Consider the following 22,770-nt stretch of genomic DNA (forward strand, 5'->3'; position numbering starts at 1 on the left):
GAGGAGGTAGAGGAGGAGGTAGAGGAGGAGGTAGAGGAGGAGGAGGAGCAGGAGGAGGAGGTAGAGGAGGAGCAGGAGGAGGAGGTAGAGGAGGAGGTAGAGGAGGAGGAGGAGCAGGAGGAGGAGGTAGAGGAGGAGCAGGAGGAGGAGGTAGAGGAGGAGGTAGAGGAGGAGGTAGAGGAGGAGGAGCAGGAGGAGGAGGTAGAGGAGGAGGTAGAGGAGGAGGAGGAGCAGGAGGAGGAGGTAGAGGAGGAGCAGGAGGAGGAGGTAGAGGAGGAGGAGCAGGAGGAGGAGGTAGAGGAGGAGGTAGAGGAGGAGGAGGAGCAGGAGGAGGAGGAGGTAGAGGAGGAGGTAGAGGAGGAGGAGCAGGAGGAGGAGGTAGAGGAGGAGGTAGAGGAGGAGCAGGAGGAGGAGGTAGAGGAGGAGGTAGAGGAGGAGGTAGAGGAGGAGCAGGAGGAGGAGGTAGAGGAGGAGGTAGAGGAGGAGCAGGAGGAGGAGGTAGAGGAGGAGAGGAGGAGGAGCAGGAGGAGGAGGAGGTAGAGGAGGAGGTAGAGGAGGAGGAGCAGGAGGAGGTAGAGGAGGAGGTAGAGGAGGAGGAGCAGGAGGAGAGGAGGAGGAGCAGGAGGAGGAGGAGGTAGAGGAGGAGGTAGAGGAGGAGGTAGAGGAGGAGGAGGAGCAGGAGGAGGAGCAGGAGGAGGTTTTTATGTTTCTGTTTGAATTTTCCGTCTTGAGTTGATGTGACGTCACGCGGCGCGTTCAGTTGCGGCTGATTGATCGATGTGATTATTGATTATTATTATTGATTATTGATCTTTTAGTTTTTGTGTTTTGGTGAATCATGTTTCATATTTGATCAGGGGGCGGATCAATAATTGATGATGCAGTAATGAATAAATGACGCGGTCACGTGACCTCTCGTAGCTGCGATCAGAGTCAGAGAGCACGAGGAGGCAGACGGACGGTACTCGAGGCTCGAGGTGAGTTTTACTATCAATAACAGATTTATTGATCTAATATTAGTTTATAATCACGTCAATGTTGTAGATAAACGTCAGGAAGTCACGTGTTATGATTAAATAATAATATAAAATATATTTAATTAAATATATTGATAGTGAAAGTGATCATTAATCGCTCAGTAACAGTTAATTGATCCGTGAAAAAGAATCTTTGTCTTATTGAACGTTTATGATCAATAATAATAAAGTTCATGTTTCTCACAAACTGTAAAATAAAAACAAAGAAACACGTGCAGCTTATTGATGATGTCAGATATGAAAGATCAGAGAGTTATTGATCGTCAATAGATATGTATGATTACTGTAAACCCTCTGCAGCCTGAGAGTGTCTAATAATAATAATAATAATAATAATAATAATAATAATAATAATAATAATATTGATTATATTGATTATATTGATAATATTGATACGGCGCATTAAAGACACTCAGTGACGCAACATTCATAACTTCGTTATTAGCTATTAAATATAATATCAGACATATTCTATAACCTGCAGCATAAACATGTAATATTATTAATATATTTATTAATATATTTATACTTCAATGCTCCTGTAAGAAAAATATTTAATTTACTTTGTTATTAAGTCTGTAATATTCAGATCAATACATTTATTCTGTCTCTATAGCAACACAATGATATTACTGTAATATTCTATTACAACAACGCGGTTATATATATATATATTATATATATTATATATATTATATATATAATACTTGTATAATGTTTGTGTCATATTATGACCTTTGTAATGATCCTTTAATGACGTCAGAACAAACACTTTCTGTTTTAAATAAATATAATAAATATAATATTCACATGAAACGATGTGAATCACAGAAGGATCAATACTGTAATATTTCTATAATATCAGAAATCATAAATAACATCCAGTATATCAGATTTATTGATCATGTAATCATGTTTATATTTATATATAATTCAGTCAGAATAAACAAAATAAACTGTTTTGTTTTTATCAGTCAGAAGTTTTAAATCATAATTTATTCATTTTTCAGAAAACGAGGTCAACAATCAATTATTAAAGTTATGCCCCGCCCACCTCCAGCACTCACACGTGATTGGACGCTGCAGTCAGCGACACTCTGATTGACAGCTGACGGTTAAACTGGATGAGCTGAAATTAAATTATTGATCTTAAATGAAACAGAATGAGGTCAAAGTTTGAACAACCAATCAGAGCGCAGAGATGAAAAAGAAATTAAATTAATTAATTTAATAATTAATGTTCAACTATACAAATGCAAACCTTTATTTAACAGAGTTCTTACTGACACAATAACTGTTTTTTTATTTAAATACATAAAATATGAAATAAAAAATAATCACACAGTGAGTTCAGTCATTCAGGTAACTGAAATGACTCGTTTGTTCCAGAAACAGCAGCGATGAAGGTCAAAGTATAAAACATCTGCTCTGAAAACTCTGCAGGAGCCAAACAGAAGTAAATAAAACAATAAACTAACTAATTTACTAAATAATAAACTAATAAGTAAACTAATTAACTAACTAATTAACCAACTAATGAACTAATAAACCAATAAACTAACTAATTAACATACTAACAAATGACGCACCAGACAAACTCATTTCAGACATAACGGCAGCAGCAAGGTGTGAAAGGTCACAGTTAGTGAGGTCATACGAGGTTTCCAGATTACAGAAGTGAAACACTCTTATTGTGACGGGGTTTTCCCGTGAGAGAGAAAGTAAAGACTCGACTCAGTTCCCACAGAAAGTCCCAACAGGCTGCGGACGGTTTACTGTCATAGAAGCGGAACATAAATCAGCTGATGTCAGACTAATTTAACTCATTCATCTCTCAAACGAGCCTCAAGTCAAAGCGCTTCTTTGCTTGTGTCACCTTCTCTACATGAAAACATGAAAACCTCGTTAAACATTTGAGTTCATTCTTGAACACAATCTCACCTCAAAGTCCATTTAGTATTTGTTCAGGAGCTTTTGATCACATCAGATGTTTTTCTTCTGCAGATGTTTAGATATGAAATGTCACTCAAGTGCTCAGTAAAGATGAAAATCCTGCATCTGTTACCTTGATAAGTTAGGATCTCTATCATGTGATAGAAAGCTCCAGAAAAGATACTAAATGGACCTTGTCAATTTGCTAAATGTAAAGATGATAATAGAAATGATAACGTAAAGACAATAACGTAGAGACGGTAACGTAGAAACAATAACGTAGAGACGGTAACGTAGAAACAATAACGTAGAGACGGTAACGTAGAAACAATGACATAGAGACGATAACGTAAAGACAATAACGTAGAAACAATAACGTAGAGACAGTAACGTAGAAACAATAACGTAGAGACAGTAATGTAGAGACAATGACGTAAAGACAGTAACGTAGAAACAATAACGTAGAGACAGTAATGTAGAGACAATGACGTAGAGACGGTAACGTAGAAACAATGACGTAGAGACGATAACGTAAAGACAATAACGTAGAAACAATAACGTAGAGACAATGACGTAAAGACAGTAACGTAGAAACAATAACGTAGAGACAGTAACGTAGAAACAATAACGTAGAGACAGTAACGTAGAAACAATAACGTAGAGACGGTAACGTAGAAACAATGACGTAGAGACGATAACGTAAAGACAATAACGTAGAAACAATAACGTAGAGACAGTAACGTAGAAACAATAACGTAGAGACAGTAATGTAGAGACAATGACGTAAAGACAGTAACGTAGAAACAATAACGTAGAGACAGTAACGTAGAAACAATAACGTAGAGACAGTAATGTAGAGACAATGACGTAAAGACAGTAACGTAGAAACAATAACGTAGAGACAATAACGTAAAGACAGTAACGTAGAAACAATAACGTAGAGACAATGACGTAAAGACAGTAACGTAGAAACAATAACGTAGAGACAGTAACGTAGAAACAATAACGTAGAGACAATAACGTAAAGACAGTAACGTAGAAACAATAACGTAGAGACAGTAATGTAGAGACAATGACGTAAAGACAGTAACGTAGAAACAATAACGTAGAGACAGTAACGTAGAAACAATAATGTAGAGACAGTAATGTAGAGACAATGACGTAAAGACAGTAACGTAGAAACAATAACGTAGAGACAGTAACGTAGAAACAATAACGTAGAGACAATAACGTAAAAACAATAACGTAAAGACAGTAACGTAGAAACAATAACGTAGAGACAGTAACATAGAGACAATGACGTAAAGACAATAACGTAAAGACAGTAACGTAGAAACAATGACGTAGAGACGGTAACGTAGAAACAATAACGTAGAGACGGTAACGTAGAAATAATGACATAAAGACAATAACATAAAGACAGTAACGTAGAGACAGTAACGTAGAGACAATGACGTAAAGACAGTAACGTAGAAACAATGACGTAGAGACGGTAACGTAGAAACAATAACGTAGAGACGGTAACGTAGAAACAATAATGTAAAGACAGTAACGTAGAAACAATGACGTAGAGACGGTAACGTAGAAACAATAACGTAGAGACGGTAACGTAGAAACAATAACGTAGAGACGGTAACGTAGAAACAATAATGTAAAGACAGTAACGTAGAAACAATGACGTAGAGATGGTAACGTAGAAACAATAACATAGAGACGGTAACGTAGAAACAATAACGTAGAGACGGTAACGTAGAAATAATGACATAAAGACAATAACATAAAGACAGTAACGTAGAGACAGTAACGTAGAGACAATGACGTAAAGACAGTAACGTAGAAACAATGACGTAGAGACGGTAACGTAGAAACAATAACGTAGAGACGGTAACGTAGAGACAATGATGTAAAGACAATAACTTAAAGACAGTAACGTAGAAACAATGACGCAGAGACGGTAACGTAGAGACAATGACGTAAAGACAGTAACGTAGAAACAATGACGCAGAGACGGTAACGTAGAGACAATGACGTAAAGACAGTAACGTAGAAACAATAACGTAGAGACAGTAACGTAGAGACAATGACGTAAAGACAGTAACGTAGAAACAATGACGTAGAGACGGTAACGTAGAAACAATAACGTAGAGACGGTAACGTAGAAACAATAACGTAGAGACGGTAACGTAGAGACAATGATGTAAAGACAATAACTTAAAGACAGTAACGTTGAAACAATAACGTAGAGACGATAACGTAAAGACAATGACGTAAAGACAGTAACGTAGAGACAGTAACGTAGAGACAATGACGTAAAGACAGTAACGTAGAAACAATAACGTAGAGACAGTAACGTAGAGACAATGACGTAAAGACAGTAACGTAGAAACAATAACGTAGAGACAGTAACGTAGAGACAATGACGTAAAGACAGTAACGTAGAAACAATAACATAAAGACAGTAACGTAGAGACAGTAACGTAGAGACAATGACGTAAAGACAGTAACGTAGAAACAATAACGTAGAGACAGTAACGTAGAGACAATGACGTAAAGACAATAACGTGAAGACAGTAACGTAGAAACAATGACGCAGAGATGGTAACGTTGAAACAATAACGTAGAGACAGTAACGTAGAAACAATAATGTAGAGACGGTAACGTTGAAACAATAACGTAGAGACAGTAACGTAGAGACAGTATCGTCAAGACAATAATGTAAAGACGGTAACGTAGAAACAATAACGTAGAGACGGTAACGTTGAAACAATAACATAGAGACGGTAACGTAAAGACAATAACGTAGAGACAGTAACGTAGAAACAATAATGTAGAGACGGTAACGTTGAAACAATAACGTAGAGACAGTAACGTAGAGACAGTATCGTCAAGACAATAATGTAAAGACGGTAACGTAGAAACAATAACGTAGAGACGGTAACGTTGAAACAATAACGTAGAGACGGTAACGTAAAGACAATAACGTAGAGACAATAACGTAAATAATGTAGAGACAATAACGTAGAAACAATAACGTAGAAACAATAACGTAGAGACAATAACGTAAATAATGTAGAGACAATAACGTAGAAACAATAACATAGAAACAATAACGTAGAGACGGTAATGTAAAGTCAAGGTCTGATAGAACCTTTTATGTGTCTTTTGTTGCTTCTGTTGTTGTTTTACCTTTGTCTTTGTTCTCTGCAGACACACTGAGGTTGGCTCTGATTGGTCGTCTCCCTGCTGACACACTGAGGTTGGCTCTGATTGGTCGTCTCCCTGCTGACACACTGAGGTTGGCTCTGATTTGTTGCCTCCCTCCTGATGCACTTAGGTTAGCTCTGATTGGTCATCTCCCTGCTGACGCACTGAGGTTGCTGACATCATGCACGCAGTGACAGAGACGGTTGCTCCGAGCACTAACGGGAGCAATAACGGGACTCAAATGGGGTGCGAGCTGCCGTACGATGACGGCCGCCTGCCGTTGGTGCTGCTGTACAGTGTGGTGCTGGTCGTTGGTCTGCCCGCCAACCTGCTGACCGTCTACCTCACCTGGCTGCAGGTGCGCAGGAAGAACGTGCTGGGCGTGTACCTATGGAGCTTGTCGCTGTGTGATCTCACCTACCTGGGCACGCTGCCGCTGTGGGCATATTACGTCAGCAATGATCACCGATGGCCGTGGAGCTCGGCCGCCTGCAAACTGACGGGCTACATCTTCTTCAACAACATGTACATCAGCATCTTCCTGTTGTGCTGTGTTTCTTGCGACCGCTATATGGCTGTTGTATACAGCGTGGAGTCCCGCGGGCTGCGCAGGCAGCGGTTGGCCGCCGGCATCGCCATCAGCATTGTGCTGGTGGTCGCCATCGGTCACGTCCCCGTCTTCACCATGCGGGAGGGTGACGCTGCCGGGCACGGCCATCACCGCTGCTTTGAGCCGAGCCAGAGCAGCGCCACGGTGACGGGCTTCTACTACGCCCGCTTTGTGGTGGGCTTCCTGATCCCGCTGCTTCTGTTGGTGGCGACCAACCGCGGCATCCTGGCTGGCGTGCAGCGCAGCACGGGGTTGCGGCAAGAGCAGAAGGAGCGTGTGCGCTGGCTGGCGGTGGCGGTGGTGCTGCTGTTCCTAGTCTGCTTCGCCCCGTATCACCTGATCCTGCTGGTCCGTGCTTTCAACTTCCACTTCCCCCAGCTGGAGGACAGCTGTCAGGGGGAGACCAGCATGTACACGCCCTACACCATCTCGCTCGGACTGTCCACCGTCAACAGCGCCGTCAACCCCGTCCTCTACGTGCTGTCCAGCGACAACATCCGCAAAGAGCTGCGGCGAGGCCTTGCACGCCTCTGTGACCGGGCTCACCTGAGACCGCCGTCCAACAGCAGCCAGAACAAGATCCAGCCCACCAGGAACTCCTCCGAGCTGCCCGCCGACAGCCAGAGACACCCAGCGGGCGAGGACGGACGTTCAGGGAAACCGCCGGGGACCTGACAGACTGGTCCCTGCTGAAGGGTCACGACATTGGAGATCGAGAACTCTGTGGTCTGTGACACCTTCAGGCTCAAAAAAACAAACAACAAACAAACTGCAAATGTTTAAACTGTTTCGAGCTTCTTGTTTTTAAACACTGTGATGTAAAAACATGCTGTTGATTGTTCCTGACAATAGTCTGGAGGACTTATATAAATAAACATACGGTGTGACTTCCTGTTGATTGAGCTTCTAGTTTCCTGTCAGATGGCTGCTGGTTACCATGGCAACAGAATCAGGTGAGAGGATGTGGGTCAGACTGAAGCACATTTATTATTCATGCTGCAGATTTGATGCTCAGTGATGTGGACGATAACGCAGGAACAAAGACAGAGAAGAAGAAAACTCAAACACATTTATCACATTCAAAACAACAAGAAAAGAAACAAACATTTAAATTAATTAAAGTTTTATTTCCTCATGATGACATCATAATTATTCACATCAATGCAGTTTTAAAGAGTTAATTAGGGCCCGAGCACCGACCGGTGCGAAGCCCTATTGAAACTGAAGGAGTTATTATTATTCCTCCGAAACAAACGCATTTTTGAGGGCCTAAACATGCACGAAAACTCATGAAAATTTGCACAGATGTCAGGACTGGCGAAAATTTCGATATTTTATGGGTCTCGAAATAAAGCGGGACAAAATGGCTCGACAGCGCCACCTAGAAAGTCAAGAAAATTGAGCCCCTCGATACAGATTGTCGTAGGAGAACGAAATTTGGTATGCATATGTATCATGACCAGACGCACCAAAAAGTCTCAAGGACACATAGCCTAACTCCAACAGGAAGTCGGCCATTTTGTATCAAAGTTGAAATTTTGCACCGATTTTGTCATTTCCAGCCCGCATACTTTAACGAACTCCTCCTAGAGATTTGACCCCAGGACTTTCAAATTCGGTCCGTATCATCTACAGGCATAGGAGATTAAAAGTTGTTAAAACAATTCTCATTAGTCTTTCCTAGGGGGCGTGGCTGGGCGGCGAATTTCGATCCTTCGCCATGAAAAATGAAACGGCTATAACTCCGGCATACATGATCCTAAGAGAGCCAAACCTTTTGTGCTTCATAAGAGTCCCGCCCTGAACGGGTCCATGTGACAATACAGGATATGAGTCATAGCGCCACCTCCTGGCAACAGGAAGTTACATGTTTTACGCTCTGACGCCCTGTGGGCAGCACGGTGATGGAATCCAGCTGAAATTTACTGAGAATAGCCTCAAGACCTTGGAGATCTTATATTATGAAGTTGGTGACCCTTCGTTGAAAGGTGTTGCCATGGCGACGCGGCGAATTTCGATGTGACGCCATGAAATTTCAATGCCTTATAACTTGACTCCACGTGGTCTGATCTTTTCCAAATTTCATATGCTTGTTAAGAGTCCCAATCTGAACACATGTTCAGTCTCATATTTAGCGAAAGTCATAGCGCCACCTACTGGCAACAGGAAGTATCATGCGTCGTACTTTGTCTAATTACTCCTAGGAAATTTGGCTGATGCACCTGAAATTAAGTCAGCTAATAAACAAGACCTTGGTGATGCTACATTTGGCAGCTCATGACCCAAAACTGAATGCTGTTACCATGGCGACACATCCTTCGCCATGAAATATGATACTGTTTTTCAGGGAGAAGGGATTGCTCTACAGTCATGAAACTTGACACACATGTCTAGAGTGATGTCAGCTAAAATCCTATGTGGTCGCTTTGAATGGGCGTGGCAAAATGGCTCAACAGCGCCCCCTTTAAAATTTCAAAATTGCAGCCCCGCCTTCCAGATTAACGTAGAAAGATGAAATTCACAGGGCACATGTATAATGTCAACACGCACAAAAAAGCCTCTTGAAGCCTTATTGTAAGTCGAACAGGAAGTCGGCCATCTTGAAAAAAATGGTACATTTTCACCTTTTCTTGGCCATTTCGCATACCTTGTATTTTAAAGAACTCCTCCTACAGAATCCATCGTAAGGACTTCAAAATCAGTGTGTGTCATCTAGACTAGTGTATGATCATGATGGTTTGGCCGTGGCGTGGCGTTGAGTTTTGATGTTTCGCCATGACAGAGGAAATTGATATAACTTGAGTGTACACGGTTGGATCTGCCTCAAACTTTACACAACAAGTCACTGACAAAAGCCCTTCGACTGAGCGTCACTTCGACATGCGCTGGGGTGCGAGGGCCCGATCATCGCTGCTTGCAGCTTTAATCATCTGTTTGTTATTAAAAGTGAAGGACTGATCAATAATGACTCAATAATCAATAAAACACCTCGTCATCACTTTCTGTATAATATATATTTATCATTTCTACATATATCTGAATATTTCTGACTTCAGACAAAATGAGACATTTAAACATTTTATAAACCAAATCAAACTAATACTGTTATTGATCACTGATCAGCTGATCAAACGTGAGAAACGGGAAAGAAAGTTTAAATATTAAAACACGAAGCATGTTTCAGTTTTTTTCAGTGTTTCCTCTTTCAGCTGCAGTAGCCGCCACTTCCTGTTTCACATGAGATGTCACTTGAGGCAGGTCAGAGGTCAGCAGAGGTCAGCAAGGGGCCCCATGGTGAGGAGCTTAGTACTGGGGCCCCATGGTCAGGAGCTTAGTACTGGGGCCCCATGGTGAGGAGTTTAGTACTGGGGGCCCCATGGTCAGGAGCTTAGTACTGGGGGCCCCATGGTGAGGAGCTTAGTACTGGGGCCCCATGGTCAGGAGCTTAGTACTGGGGCCCCATGGTGAGGAGCTTAGTACTGGGGGCCCCATGGTGAGGAGTTTAGTACTGGGGGCCCCATGGTCAGGAGCTTAGTACTGGGGGCCCCATGGTCAGGAGGTTAGTACTGGGGCCCCATGGTGAGGAGCTTAGTACTGGGGCCCCATGGTGAGGAGCTTAGTACTGGGGGCCCCATGGTCAGGAGCTTAGTACTGGGGGCCCCATGGTCAGGAGCTTAGTACTGGGGGCCCATGGTGAGGAGCTTAGTACTGGGGCCCCATGGTCAGGAGCTTAGTACCGGGGCCCCATGGTGAGGAGCTTAGTACTGGGGGCCCCATGGTCAGGAGCTTAGTACTGGGGGCCCCATGGTGAGGAGCTTAGTACTGGGGCCCCATGGTCAGGAGCTTAGTACCGGGGCCCCATGGTCAGGAGCTTAGTACCGGGGCCCCATGGTCAGGAGCTTAGTACTGGGGGCCCCAGGATCAGAGTTTGTAGATGTTTTATGATCATCAGAAGTCAGCTGAGGGTCAAATACTCAGATTACTGCCTGAGGAGAAAAAGGGGGGCGTGATGCCTTCAAAGGTGAGATGAGGCTGCATCAATACTTTTCCAGCTCTGAAAACACATCTGATACTTGGTTTAGTTTGGGGTGACAGGAACGTCACATTCAGATAATACACCTGTAGGTTACTGACGGGGGCGGAGTCAGTGGCGACCAGGTCAGTGTGTCCTCTGCTGTGAGTAGTGACATCAACACGCTGCTTCAGGCAAAGACACTCAGCAACTCTACTGCAAAATGTCAACATGTATGTTTATATCACCAACAATGACGATGTTGGTTGACATGGAGCAGACTGAGGTCAGGAGGTCGTGGATCTCAGGGAGGAGAGATGAGTTTGGTTTGTAGATGAGAACATTGTCATGGAGTAACGTGGTTTACATGTTAGAGAAGAAAGATCCAACACTGGCAGGGAGACAGTTTCGGTTCAGCCTGGAGTGTGATTGTTAAACCACCAGACCTGCAGGCTTCTTCCAGTAGTAGTCCTCTGGTTCACGTCGGTAGTCCTCTGGTTCACGTCGGTTGTCCTCTGGTTCACGTCGGTAGTCCTCTGGTTCACGTCGGTTGTCCTCTGGTTCACGTCGGTAGTCCTCTGGTTCACGTCGGTAGTCTTCTGGTTCACTCTGGTTTACTCTGGTTCACGTCGGTTGTCTTCTGGTTCATGTCAGTAGTCCTCTGGTTCGTGTCAGTAGTCCTGTAGTTCATGTCAGTAGTCCTGTAGTTCATGTCAGTAGTCCTGTAGTTTGTGTCAGTAGTCCTGTAGTTCATGTCAGTAGTCCTCTGGTTCATGTCAGTAGTCCTGTAGTTCATGTCAGTAGTCCTGTAGTTCGTGTCAGTAGTCCTGTAGTTCATGTCAGTAGTCCTCTGGTTCATGTCAGTAGTCCTGTAGTTTGTGTCAGTAGTCCTGTAGTTCATGTCAGTAGTCCTGTAGTTCGTGTCAGTAGTCCTGTAGTTCATGTCAGTAGTCCTCTGGTTCGTGTCTGTAGTCCTGTAGTTCGTGTCAGTAGTCCTCTGGTTCGTGTCAGTAGTCCTGTAGTTCATGTCAGTAGTCCTGTAGTTCGTGTCAGTAGTCCTGTAGTTCATGTCAGTAGTCCTGTAGTTCGTGTCAGTAGTCCTGTAGTTCGTGTCAGTAGTCTTGTAGTTCATGTCAGTAGTCCTCTGGTTCGTGTCTGTAGTCCTGTAGTTCGTGTCAGTAGTCCTGTAGTTCATGTCAGTAGTCCTGTAGTTTGTGTCAGTAGTCCTGTAGTTCATGTCAGTAGTCCTCTGGTTCGTGTCTGTAGTCCTGTAGTTCGTGTCAGTAGTCCTCTGGTTCGTGTCAGTAGTCCTGTAGTTCGTGTCAGTAGTCCTGTAGTTCGTGTCAGTAGTCCTGTAGTTCGTGTCAGTAGTCCTGTAGTTCGTGTCAGTAGTCTTGTAGTTCATGTCAGTAGTCCTCTGGTTCGTGTCTGTAGTCCTGTAGTTCGTGTCAGTAGTCCTGTAGTTCATGTCAGTAGTCCTGTAGTTCGTGTCAGTAGTCCTGTAGTTCGTGTCAGTAGTCTTGTAGTTCATGTCAGTAGTCCTCTGGTTCGTGTCTGTAGTCCTGTAGTTCGTGTCAGTAGTCCTGTAGTTCGTGTCAGTAGTCCTGTAGTTCATGTCAGTAGTCCTCTGGTTCGTGTCTGTAGTCCTGTAGTTCGTGTCAGTAGTCCTGTAGTTCATGTCAGTAGTCCTGTAGTTTGTGTCAGTAGTCCTGTAGTTCAATCAATCAATCAATCCATTTTTATTTATATAGCGCCATATCACAACAGAAGTCATCTCAAGGCACTTTTCACATAGAGCAGGTCAAGACCGAACTCTTTAATTTACAGAGACCCAACAATTCCCCCATGAGCAGCACTTGGCAACAGCGGTAAGGAAAAACTCCCCTTTAACGGGTAGAAACCTCAAGCAGACCCCGGCTCTTGGTGGGCGGCCATCTGCTTTGACCGGTTGGGTTGAGAGAGAGAAAGAGAGAGGGAAAGGGGGGGAGGGGGGACAGAAGAAAAACAATCACAACAACAACAACAAGCATAAGCAGCAACAGCCAGGGAAGGATGCCATCAGGACTGTGAAGGACCGCGAAGGCTCGGCCCAGAACCCAGGGTTTCCTGAGAGATGAGAAAGCACAAAAAACTCCGGGGAAGAAGCAAAGTTAGTGACATGCATTGATGTTACATGAATACATACAGATGGAGAGGAGGAGGAGGAGAGAGGAGCTCAGTGCATCATGGGAAGTCCCCCAGTAGTCTAGGCCTATAGCAGCATAACTAAGGGCTGATCCAAGGCGAGCCTGGTCGGCCCTAACTATAAGCTTTATCAAAAAGGAAAGTTTTAAGCCTACTCTTAAACATAGAGAGGGTGTCTGCACCCCGGACTGAATCTGGAAGATGGTTCCATAGAAGAGGAGCCTGATAGCTGAAGGCTCTGCCTCCCATTCTACTTTTAAAGACTGTAGGAACCACCAGTAAGCCTGCATACTGGGAGCGCAGTGTTCTAGTGGGATAATACGGTACTATGAGCTCTTCAAGATATGATGGTGTCTGACCATTAAGGGCTTTGTAAGTTAGGAGAAGGATTTTAGATTCTATTCTAGATTTTACAGGAAGCCAATGTAATGAAGCTAAAATGGGAGAAATGTGGTCTCTTTTTCTAGTTTTAGTCAGAACACGTGCAGCTGCATTCTGGACCAGCTGGAGAGTCTTTAGAGACTTGTTAGAGCAGCCTGATAATAAGGAATTACAATAATCCAGCCTAGAAGTAACAAATGCGTGAACTAGTTTTTCTGCATCTTTTAGGGACAGGATGTGCCTGATTTTTGTGATATTACGTAAGTGAAAAAAGGCAGTCCTTGAGATTTGTTTTATGTGGGAGTTAAAGGACATATCGGTTCATGTCAGTAGTCCTGTGGTTCGTGTCAGTAGTCCTGTAGTTCATGTCAGTAGTCCTGTGGTTCGTGTCAGTAGTCCTGTAGTTCATGTCAGTAGTCCTGTAGTTTGTGTCAGTAGTCCTGTAGTTCGTGTCAGTAGTCCTGTGGTTCGTGTCAGTAGTCCTGTAGTTCGTGTCAGTAGTCCTGTGGTTCGTGTCAGTAGTCCTGTAGTTCGTGTCAGTAGTCCTCTGGTTCGTGTCAGTAGTCCTGTAGTTCGTGTCAGTAGTCCTGTGGTTCGTGTCAGTAGTCCTGTGGTTCGTGTCAGTAGTCCTGTAGTTCGTGTCAGTAGTCCTGTGGTTCGTGTCAGTAGTCCTGTAGTTCGTGTCAGTAGTCCTCTGGTTCGTGTCAGTAGTCCTGTAGTTCGTGTATGAGGAGAGATTGTGTATTGAATAGTTCCGTGGTGGAGGGAGACGGAGCTGCGGCTGTGATGTATCTCTGGTAGTTTGGATGTTTCTCACGATGACACTCAGGTTTGTTTTGCTTTGTATTCAAACTCTGAAACCGCAGCGAGTCTCTGTCGATGCAACGTCAACAAGAATAAAACCAGACACAGAAAGTTTCCTTCGTGAAACAGCTTCATCAGGACATTATACTAAAAACTGAAGTGTAATGGGTGATTAATTATTAATGAAGCTCTACACTTTATGGAGAGAAAACATTCAGTCACACTGATTTCATCTAAAACAGCCACAATGACTTCATTCAATGTGAAAAAGCAAAAACATTTTTTAATTAAAACTGATCATATTTAACTCAGAACAGCCTTTATATAATAAAATCAGCTGCACAAAATAAATAAAAGTCGAAATATTTCAGTTTCTGTGTATTATGTGTCAGTTCAGGAAAAGTCAGTGTCGTGTTTTCTGCAGAGCAGCATGTTATTCTGTATCGCAGCAACTCAAACCACTAAAACCACATCCGACCTGCGATCCTCCCGTTCTGCTGATCTGTTTCCTGCTCACATGTACCTGAACACACATCTGCTCAACTTCACTTCACTGTCTCAGTTTTATTTGAAATGTACTTATTCTCTTATTTTTATGACTTGCAATTTTTATTTCACAATATAAACGTCATTCAACAGATGACGTCCACCTGCTTATAAAGCTATCAACAAGAAGAGACAAATAATTAAAATTAAAAAAATGATAAAACAAATCATAATACAATCAAAGCAGCATATCTCTCACAGTTGAGGAGGGACGTCCCCGTCCTGCCGTCCAATCAGAGCAGCCGTCTGGGTTCAGAAAACATCTCACAGTCAAACTGCGTTTTAATGACATTAACAGTGAATCTTCATCCAGACTGAACCAGTGAGCAGCAGCACCACATTTCCAGCAGGCTGCAAAATAATAATAATAATGATGATAATAATAATAATAATGATAATAATAATAATAATAATAATAATAATAATAATAATAATAATAATAATAACAATAATAATAGTGATGATAATAATAATAATAATAATGATAATAATAATACCTTCTTCAGGTCCAGTAGGATAAATGTTAGTTTTACGTTGACGCTTCGCTCTCAGATCTCCTGACGTTATTCTGCAGTTGCTGTAAATCTCGTCTCATTCGTGTCCATCAGACAGCAGCTTCGTTCCCTCCATAAAAACATTCTGTAACATTTAGATGCTTCACGTAAAAACCTGCAGAAGTTTGTGTAACTTATCTGCTGAACTTATTATTGATTGATTTATTTCCAACAGCAGGTGATATGAAATGCTGATTACTCTAAATTTGTTGTCAATATCAATATGAACAGCAGAACTGATGTGTTTCATCAGTTCAGTCGAATCATTTAGTTTATGGTCTGTTTGTGTTTCTCGTCTGAATCTTCTATCGATCATCGATCAATATCTGTTTATGTCGATATGAAGTTTAATATCTGAGAATTCAGCCGACAATAAATCAAGATGCTGAAACAGAACTTGCAGGTTTTCAATAATAAATTAAATGTTTAACCAGAACAAGTCAATGCTAAGCTAGTTAGCTTTAGCAGGAGCATTTAGCTAATGTTTGATTTAATTCAATATGTGGAAAAAACAGATTAAATCTAAAGAACATTCAGAACATTTAGCTTTAGCTGATGTTAGCATGTCGCTATCTGAAGCACCGCTGGCATCTATGTTGTTTTTACACTTTTTATGCTTTAATGTTTTTATTTGTAAGTTAAAAAGAAACTGATAGAAAATGTCTTTACAGACTTTGTGGTTTTTAAGTGTGAGACACTAAAGAATGAGTTGCAGACACAGGAAGTGACACCAGGAGTGACATGAAGAAGAAACATCTGAGATTCAGACGTTAAAACTTAAATCTGAGACATGAAATGTGTTTAATTCACAGAAATGAAAAACTTCCTGAAACTTTCATCTCTCACTTCATGTTTTTCACCTGAACATGTTTTTACTTCCAGAGGAAAATAGTTTATTTTATTGTTTGTCACATAAAGAGTTAATATATATTATAATATTATTATATAAACTGTAATTTATGTTTTATTTACTGTCGTATGTGACAGTTTCTTCTGTGTGGATCAGCTGCTCTCAGGAGTGCTCATCGGTCTTTGATTAGAAATAAACCGTTGAGCGTCGTGTCAGATCCTGTTAAAACCACCATCACAGGAAGCAGATCTGAACACCTTTCAGAAACACGTTCAGCACGTCGACTTTCCTCTCAACCATCAGTTCAGAAATCCACTGATAGAAAATCATCTGTTAAGTGTATAAACATGTATAATATATATATACATATATAATATATACCATAGAACCGTATGTGTACTATAGTACAGTACATACTGGTGAACTACAACCTGTCTGTTCGTATTTCTTTGGTTTACAAACTGAAAGCAAAGAAGAAAACACAGGACGTGGTTGAAAGCCTCACAAACAGTAAGGGGGTCTTTGTGTTATTTCTTCTTCACAGGAAATCTGGCCTGATTTGCGCTCTGCTCTGATTGGCTCTGCTGTCTCCCTGCTCTCAGACGGACGCTCTGACTGGGTGACTGCTGTGTGTAAACAAGCAGAGGCCACGCCCCCTCATTAATAATTAATTAACCTGCCAGACCAAACCCAGGGCTCAATGAATCATTGATGCGCTGCCTGACGACTGACCTAGAAACTGAATAACACAACACCTCTGACATCACTGATGATGTCACAGGCAACGCGTTCCACAACATCAGCTGTCAGAGGAAAACAATCAGCTGTGCAGGTGAGTTCAGGTGTATTCAGGTGAGTTCAGGTGAGTTCAGGTGTGTTCAGGTGAGTTCAGGTGTATTCAGGTGAGTTCAGGTGAGTTCAGGTGTGTTCAGGTGAGTTCAGGTGTATTCAAGTGTGTTCAGGTGAGTTCAGGTGTGTTCAGGTGAGTTCAGGTGTGTTCAGGTGAGTTCAGGTGTATTCAGGTGAGTTCAGGTGAGTTCAGGTGAGTTCAGGTGTGTTCAAGTGTGTTCAGGTGAGTTCAGGTGAGTTCAGGTGTGTTCAGGTGAGTTCAGGTGAGTTCAGGTGTATTCAGGTGAGTTCAGGTGAGTTCAGGTGTATTCAGGTGAGTTCAGGTGTGTTCAAGTGTGTTCAGGTGAGTTCAGGTGAGTTCAGGTGAGTTCAGGTGTGTTCAGGTGAGTTCAGGTGTATTCAGGTGAGTTCAGGTGAGTTCAGGTGAGTTCAGGTGTGTTCAAGTGTGTTCAGGTGAGTTCAGGTGAGTTCAGGTGTGTTCAGGTGAGTTCAGGTGAGTTCAGGTGTATTCAGGTGAGTTCAGGTGAGTTCAGGTGTATTCAGGTGAGTTCAGGTGTGTTCAGGTGAGTTCAGGTGTATTCAGGTGAGTTCAGGTGAGTTCAGGTGAGTTCAGGTGTGTTCAAGTGTGTTCAGGTGAGTTCAGGTGAGTTCAGGTGTGTTCAGGTGAGTTCAGGTGTGTTCAGGTGAGTTCAGGTGAGTTCAGGTGTGTTCAGGTGAGTTCAGGTGAGTTCAGGTGAGTTCAGGTGTGTTCAGGTGTATTCAGGTGAATTCAGGTGTGTTCAAGTGTGTTCAGGTGAGTTCAGGTGTTGTGACAGAGACAGACACTCAGACTTTCATCAGATTCTTTTATTGTTTCTGTTTGTCGTCGTTACAAAGATTCGTTAACTTGTGATTTTGGAAGAAACAAAGCAGTAGTGTTCAGGACCGCCCCCCGCTCACCTGATCTGTGAGGTCAGAGGTCAGGGGGCGGGGCAGGGGGGCGTGGTGCAACAGGAAGGATCACTGACACAAAATCAAAGGTTTTTTTCTGCTACAACAACAACGATGTGCAACTTTAACAAAACTTTCAAATGAATACAGTGTTTTTTCATCAGAGTGAGACGTCCCGTCTGCGGCTAACACCCCGCTGAAGCTCCGACGTTAAACAGGAAAGGATTTTAATAAAGAGAAGAAGAAGAGGTGATTGACAGCAGCAGCGTGGTCCCACAGGTCAAAGGTCAAATACACAGCAGCCATCAGCAGCATTTCCTAGCAACAGCACGGGCTTAAAACCAGGGGGCGGGGCTTCCCAGCAGGTTAAATCCACAAAAATAAAAGCAGCAGGAAGCTCAGACTCACCCCGCCATAATAAAATCAAAGTAAAATCTAAAACACAGTCTGCAGCCTGATTGGTTCATGGGCCTGCTGGCCTCAGGGCGGTGGGCGGGGCCTCAGGGCTCCGTGTCCATGCTGTCCAGGGTCAGCTGACTGCGGTGGGGTGAGTTGGGGCTGGGGGGGCTGCTGGGGTTAGAGCTGTTAGAGGGGGTCGAGTGAGAGTCCGGCTGAGAGAGAGAGAGAGAGAGAGAGAGAGATGTCAGCTGGTCCTGAGACTTACTGATCAATAATCAATACTGCTCAACCTCAGACCAGCACTGCTCTCCAACCACCAATCACAGTCAACCAAATTATTAAACTAACAAAAGATGCCTCTCTGACACTAAACCATAAACATAACATATAATATAATCACAGTCAGCCATACAGACAGAGATGCACTTTCTCTTAAAATGTGACAAATATAATAACATCAGAGCGGAAAACTTAGAAATTTATATGTTAATTCCAAACTTTACAAAGTTAGATGACAGTAAAAAGCAACAGATTCTATCAGGAGACAAACATGCAGCAAACTGAGGAAACATCACTGAATGTTACAGTGATGTGTGTGTGTGTATATATATATATATACACACACACACACACACATATATATATATATATGTATATATATATATATATATATATATATACATATATATATATATATTCTGCCATTCTCTTGTTGTTTTTATTTATGTTATTTTCTTTAGGGCTGTAGTCAACTGGTCGATTGGTTGGTCGATATGCTCTCGTCTGACCAAATTCTCATTGGTCGACTAATCTCCGTGTTACTTTCATAAGGAGAAAAGTGCTTCAGTAACTTTCCAGGATTAATCCATTATTTCCTGCAGCGAGAGGGACAGATTAAAAAATTACCTGTGAAAACAAGGCGGGTGTATTCAAAACACCCCCTTTATTTCCACAACTTTGAACTCGCCCAACCTAAAGGAGACTGCTGGGTCCAACTGTACTCAACGTTTACTGAACGTTTACTGAACGTTTACTGAACGTTTATTGAATGAGTGTTTCTCCTACAATTATTACAACAAGAACCCCGCCAGGCCAAAAAAATGTTTTAATGCCAAAAAAACACTAAATATCCATTCACTCAGAAATCAATAGCGTTTGAGTGTGAGTCAACGTCTGTGTCGTTACCATGGAAACTCTTGGTAGCGTAACTCTGTTAAGGAATACGGCAGCGCGTAACATGTTTGCGTAGCGAGTGGGAAAGAGCGAGCGGCAGGAAAGTGACGGTGAATATTAGCGGATCAGAGGAAAAGGTTAGCAGGAAGTTGTGTGTCAGTAAATGTACAGTAGACTAGTGTGTCAGTAAATGTACAGTAGACTAGTGTGTCAGTAAATGTACAGTAGACTAGTGTGTCAGTAAATGTGCAGTACAGACTAGTGTGTCAGTAAATGTGCAGTAGACTAGTCTGTCAGTAAATGTGCAGTACAGACTAGTGTGTCAGTAAATGTGCAGTACAGACTAGTGTGTCAGTAAATGTGCAGTAGACTAGTCTGTCAGTAAATGTGCAGTACAGACTAGTGTGTCAGTAAATGTGCAGTACAGACTAGTGTGTCAGTAAATGTGCAGTACAGACTAGTGTGTCAGTAAATGTACAGTAGACTAGTGTGTCAGTAAATGTACAGTACAGACTAGTGTGTCAGTAAATGTGCAGTAGACTAGTGTGTCAGTAAATGTTCAGTACAGACTAGTGTGTCAGTAAATGTGCAGTAGACTAGTGTGTCAGTAAATGTGCAGTAGACTAGTGTGTCAGTAACTGTGCAGTAGAGACTACAGTGTGTCAGGAAATGTGCAGTACAGACTAGTGTGTCAGTAAATGTGCAGTACAGACTACAGTGTGTCAGTAAATGTGCAGTAGACTAGTGTGTCAGTAAATGTACAGTACAGACTAGTGTGTCAGTAAATGTACAGTAGACTAGTGTGTCAGTAACTGTGCAGTACAGACTACAGTGTGTCAGGAAATGTGCAGTACAGACTAGTGTGTCAGTAAATGTGCAGTACAGACTACAGTGTGTCAGTAAATGTGCAGTACAGACTACAGTGTCAGTAAATGTGCAGTACAGACTACAGTGTCAGTAACTGTGCAGTACAGACTACAGTGTGTCAGTAACTGTACAGTACAGACTACAGTGTGTCAGTAAATGTGCAGTACAGACTACAGTGTGTCAGTAAATGTGCAGTACAGACTACAGTGTGTCAGTAAATGTGCAGTACAGACTACAGTGTGTCAGGAAATAAATAATATACTATATCAATCGACCAAGATTTTCTTTGGTTGACTACAGCCCCACTTAGACTGTGTGTGTTACCTCTCGGTCCAGGTCCTGGTCTGGTTCAGAGATGCTGCGAGACGAAGCTCCTCCCCCAAAATCTGCACCAATAAAAACACAGAGTACAGATGACATCACACAGGATGACCATGGATGCTGACTGAAAGCTCTCACAGGTTTACTTAATGATCCATATATTACTTTATAGATTTAATATCTGAAGTTTTGTTTCACAACAAAGAAAAAATAAAGAAAAACCCTCAAATGAGACACAATTACAAGTTTGTTTTGTTTGTGTTGTATGTTTGTGTGTGTGTGTGTGTGTGTGTGTGTGTTGTTTGTTTGTGTGTGTGTGTGTGTGTGTGTGTGTGTTGTATGTTTGTGTGTGTGTGTGTGTTGTATGTTTGTGTGTGTGTGTGTGTGTGTGTGTGTGTTGTATGTTTGTGTGTGTGTTGTATGTTTGTGTGTGTGTGTGTGTGTGTGTGTTGTATGTTTGTGTGTGTGTGTTGTATGTTTGTGTGTGTGTGTGTGTACCTGAGGCTGTGCGGGTGATGTGTGTCTTGCTCCTCTGTTGCCGGGAGATACTGGACAGTGGGCGGGGTTTATCTTTGATGGTGTCATCCTGAGAGGAAGGCATCACACTCTGTACACACACACACACACACACACACACACACACACACACACACACACACACTTTTAGGATCGAACATATAAACCAACTAAAAACAGATAAAATGTGTGTTAGCTCTAAGACGTTAGCGCCCCCTGCTGATCGTATCAGTTACGGTTACACAGCAGATGAAGAACTACAGCCCCCATGAGGCTCTGACAGTGCTTCTGCTGCTAGGAATCATGGGATATGTAGTTGCTGGTACAGACGAGGTGAGTGACTTTCATGACATCAGAGTTAGTTATAAACAAAGTAAACAGCAGGCAGCAGAGGAGGCACAGACAGAGAGGAGCTGGCCTACCCTTCCCAGAGAGGAGGTGGAGGGAGAGGAGGAGGAGGAGGAGGAAGGCTGCAGGAGGCTCTGCTGGGAGGAGGAAGAGGAGGCGTCTTTCTGCAAGAAGGCGCCGGCCGACGCCGATGTCATGTGATACACGTGCTCAAAGTTGGAGGGAGGGGAGATGAGGGTGAGACGGGAGGAGGAGGAGGAGGGGGAGGGAGACGGAGAGGGGGAGAGGGAGGTGACATCACCAACCTGAAAATTGGGGACGAGGAGGAGGAAAGGAGAGGAGGAGGAGAAAGAGGTGAGCGAGGTGGAGGAGGAGAAGAGAGAGGAGGAGCAGCAGAGAGGAGGAGGAGAGAAACGAAGAGGAGAGAGGAGGAGCAGGAGAGAGGAGGAGGAGAGAAACAGAGAGGAGAGAGGAGGAGCAGGAGAGAGGGGGAGGAGAGAAACAGAGAGGAGAGAGGAGGAGCAGGAGAGAGGAGGAGGGGTGAGGAGGGTGAGACAGGGGAAGAGAAGAGAGGAGGAGTCAGTGTGATGATCAGAGCAGTCGGAGGGGAGGTGCAGGCGAGGTCAGAGTGGGAGGAGGACATGCCGGCAGGAGGAGGTGCAGTAAGGAGGAGTTACCAGAGGGAGGTCCATGAGGACCTGCATCCCGTCTCCTGGTCCCATGTGAGCCACGTGGTTGAAGTTGGTCGGATTAGAAATCATCTTCGACCGCAGCTCTGGATCCCTGAGCATCTCCCTGGCAACACGTAAACAATAAACAACACATCAACAACAATAGTAAACAACAACAAACATAAACAATAATAATAAACAACAACAGTAGATCACATCATGTTAACTGATATAAACCAGATGATGTGTGTAACGTAACGCTGACTTCCTGTCAGCAGGCGGCGCTCTGACTGTGACTCAGCATGAACATAGATGTCTTCATGTTAAGACGTGTTTAGACGTGTTTAGATGTGTTCAGACGTGTTTAGATGTGTTCAGACGTGTTTAGATGTGTTCAGACGTGTTTAGACGTGTTTAGATGTGTTCAGACGTGTTTAGACGTGTTCAGACGTGTTCAGACGTGTTTAGATGTGTTCAGACGTGTTCAGACGTGTTTAGACGTGTTCAGACGTGTTCAGACGTGTTCAGATGTGTTCAGACGTGTTTAGATGTGTTCAGATGTGTTCAGACGTGTTCAGATGT

At 43.0% G+C, this 22,770-nt stretch overlaps 3 protein-coding genes across 4 annotated transcripts in view; 1 reads left to right on the top strand and 2 right to left on the bottom strand.

Annotated features, from left to right (window-relative positions):
* The first annotated feature begins 658 nt into the window (after positions 1-658).
* On the top strand, positions 659-7,686 carry gpr132b (G protein-coupled receptor 132b). The gene is made up of 2 exons (XM_042390350.1): positions 659-977; positions 6,177-7,686. Exon 2 carries the CDS (start codon positions 6,355-6,357, stop codon positions 7,456-7,458), a length of 1,104 nt encoding a protein of 367 aa, XP_042246284.1. The 5' UTR covers positions 659-977; positions 6,177-6,354; the 3' UTR covers positions 7,459-7,686.
* Positions 7,687-11,261: 3,575 nt separating this feature from the next.
* On the bottom strand, positions 11,262-13,769 carry LOC121882253 (autotransporter adhesin SadA-like). The gene is made up of 2 exons (XM_042390349.1): positions 13,686-13,769; positions 11,262-12,473 (listed from the first exon to the last, which is right to left on the bottom strand). Exons 1-2 carry the CDS (start codon positions 13,767-13,769, stop codon positions 11,400-11,402), a joined length of 1,158 nt encoding a protein of 385 aa, XP_042246283.1. The 3' UTR covers positions 11,262-11,399.
* A 4,025-nt stretch (positions 13,770-17,794) lies between these two features.
* cdc42bpb (CDC42 binding protein kinase beta (DMPK-like)) overlaps positions 17,795-22,770 on the bottom strand; it is a 50,899-nt gene continuing 45,923 nt past the window's right edge. The window contains exons 34-38 of one of the 2 annotated variants that reach the window (XM_042390303.1): positions 22,195-22,312; positions 21,592-21,822; positions 21,152-21,260; positions 20,657-20,718; positions 17,795-18,504 (exon numbers count right to left, since the gene is read on the bottom strand). In XM_042390303.1, coding sequence (XP_042246237.1) covers positions 18,394-18,504; positions 20,657-20,718; positions 21,152-21,260; positions 21,592-21,822; positions 22,195-22,312 — 631 coding nt within the window. In that variant the 3' untranslated portion in view covers positions 17,795-18,393. The remainder of the gene's footprint in view (positions 18,505-20,656; positions 20,719-21,151; positions 21,261-21,591; positions 21,823-22,194; positions 22,313-22,770) is intronic. The other variant, XM_042390302.1, reaches the window with a different exon arrangement.

This window comes from Thunnus maccoyii, chromosome 17 (genome assembly GCF_910596095.1).
Source record: "Thunnus maccoyii chromosome 17, fThuMac1.1, whole genome shotgun sequence".
Taxonomy (NCBI): domain Eukaryota; kingdom Metazoa; phylum Chordata; class Actinopteri; order Scombriformes; family Scombridae; genus Thunnus; species Thunnus maccoyii.

Bases quoted from the DNA above. Each gene is read 5' to 3' on its own strand.
- gpr132b (XM_042390350.1), top strand. From the start codon at position 6,355: ATGCACGCAGTGACAGAGACGGTTGCTCCGAGCACTAACGGGAGCAAT.
- LOC121882253 (XM_042390349.1), bottom strand. From the start codon at position 13,769: ATGAACTACAGGACTACTGACACGAACCACAGGACTACTGACATGAAC. The intron at 12,474-13,685 runs ATGAACCGATAT...AGGACTACTGAC, and splicing joins CGAACCACAGGACTACTGAC to ATGAACTACAGGACTACTGA.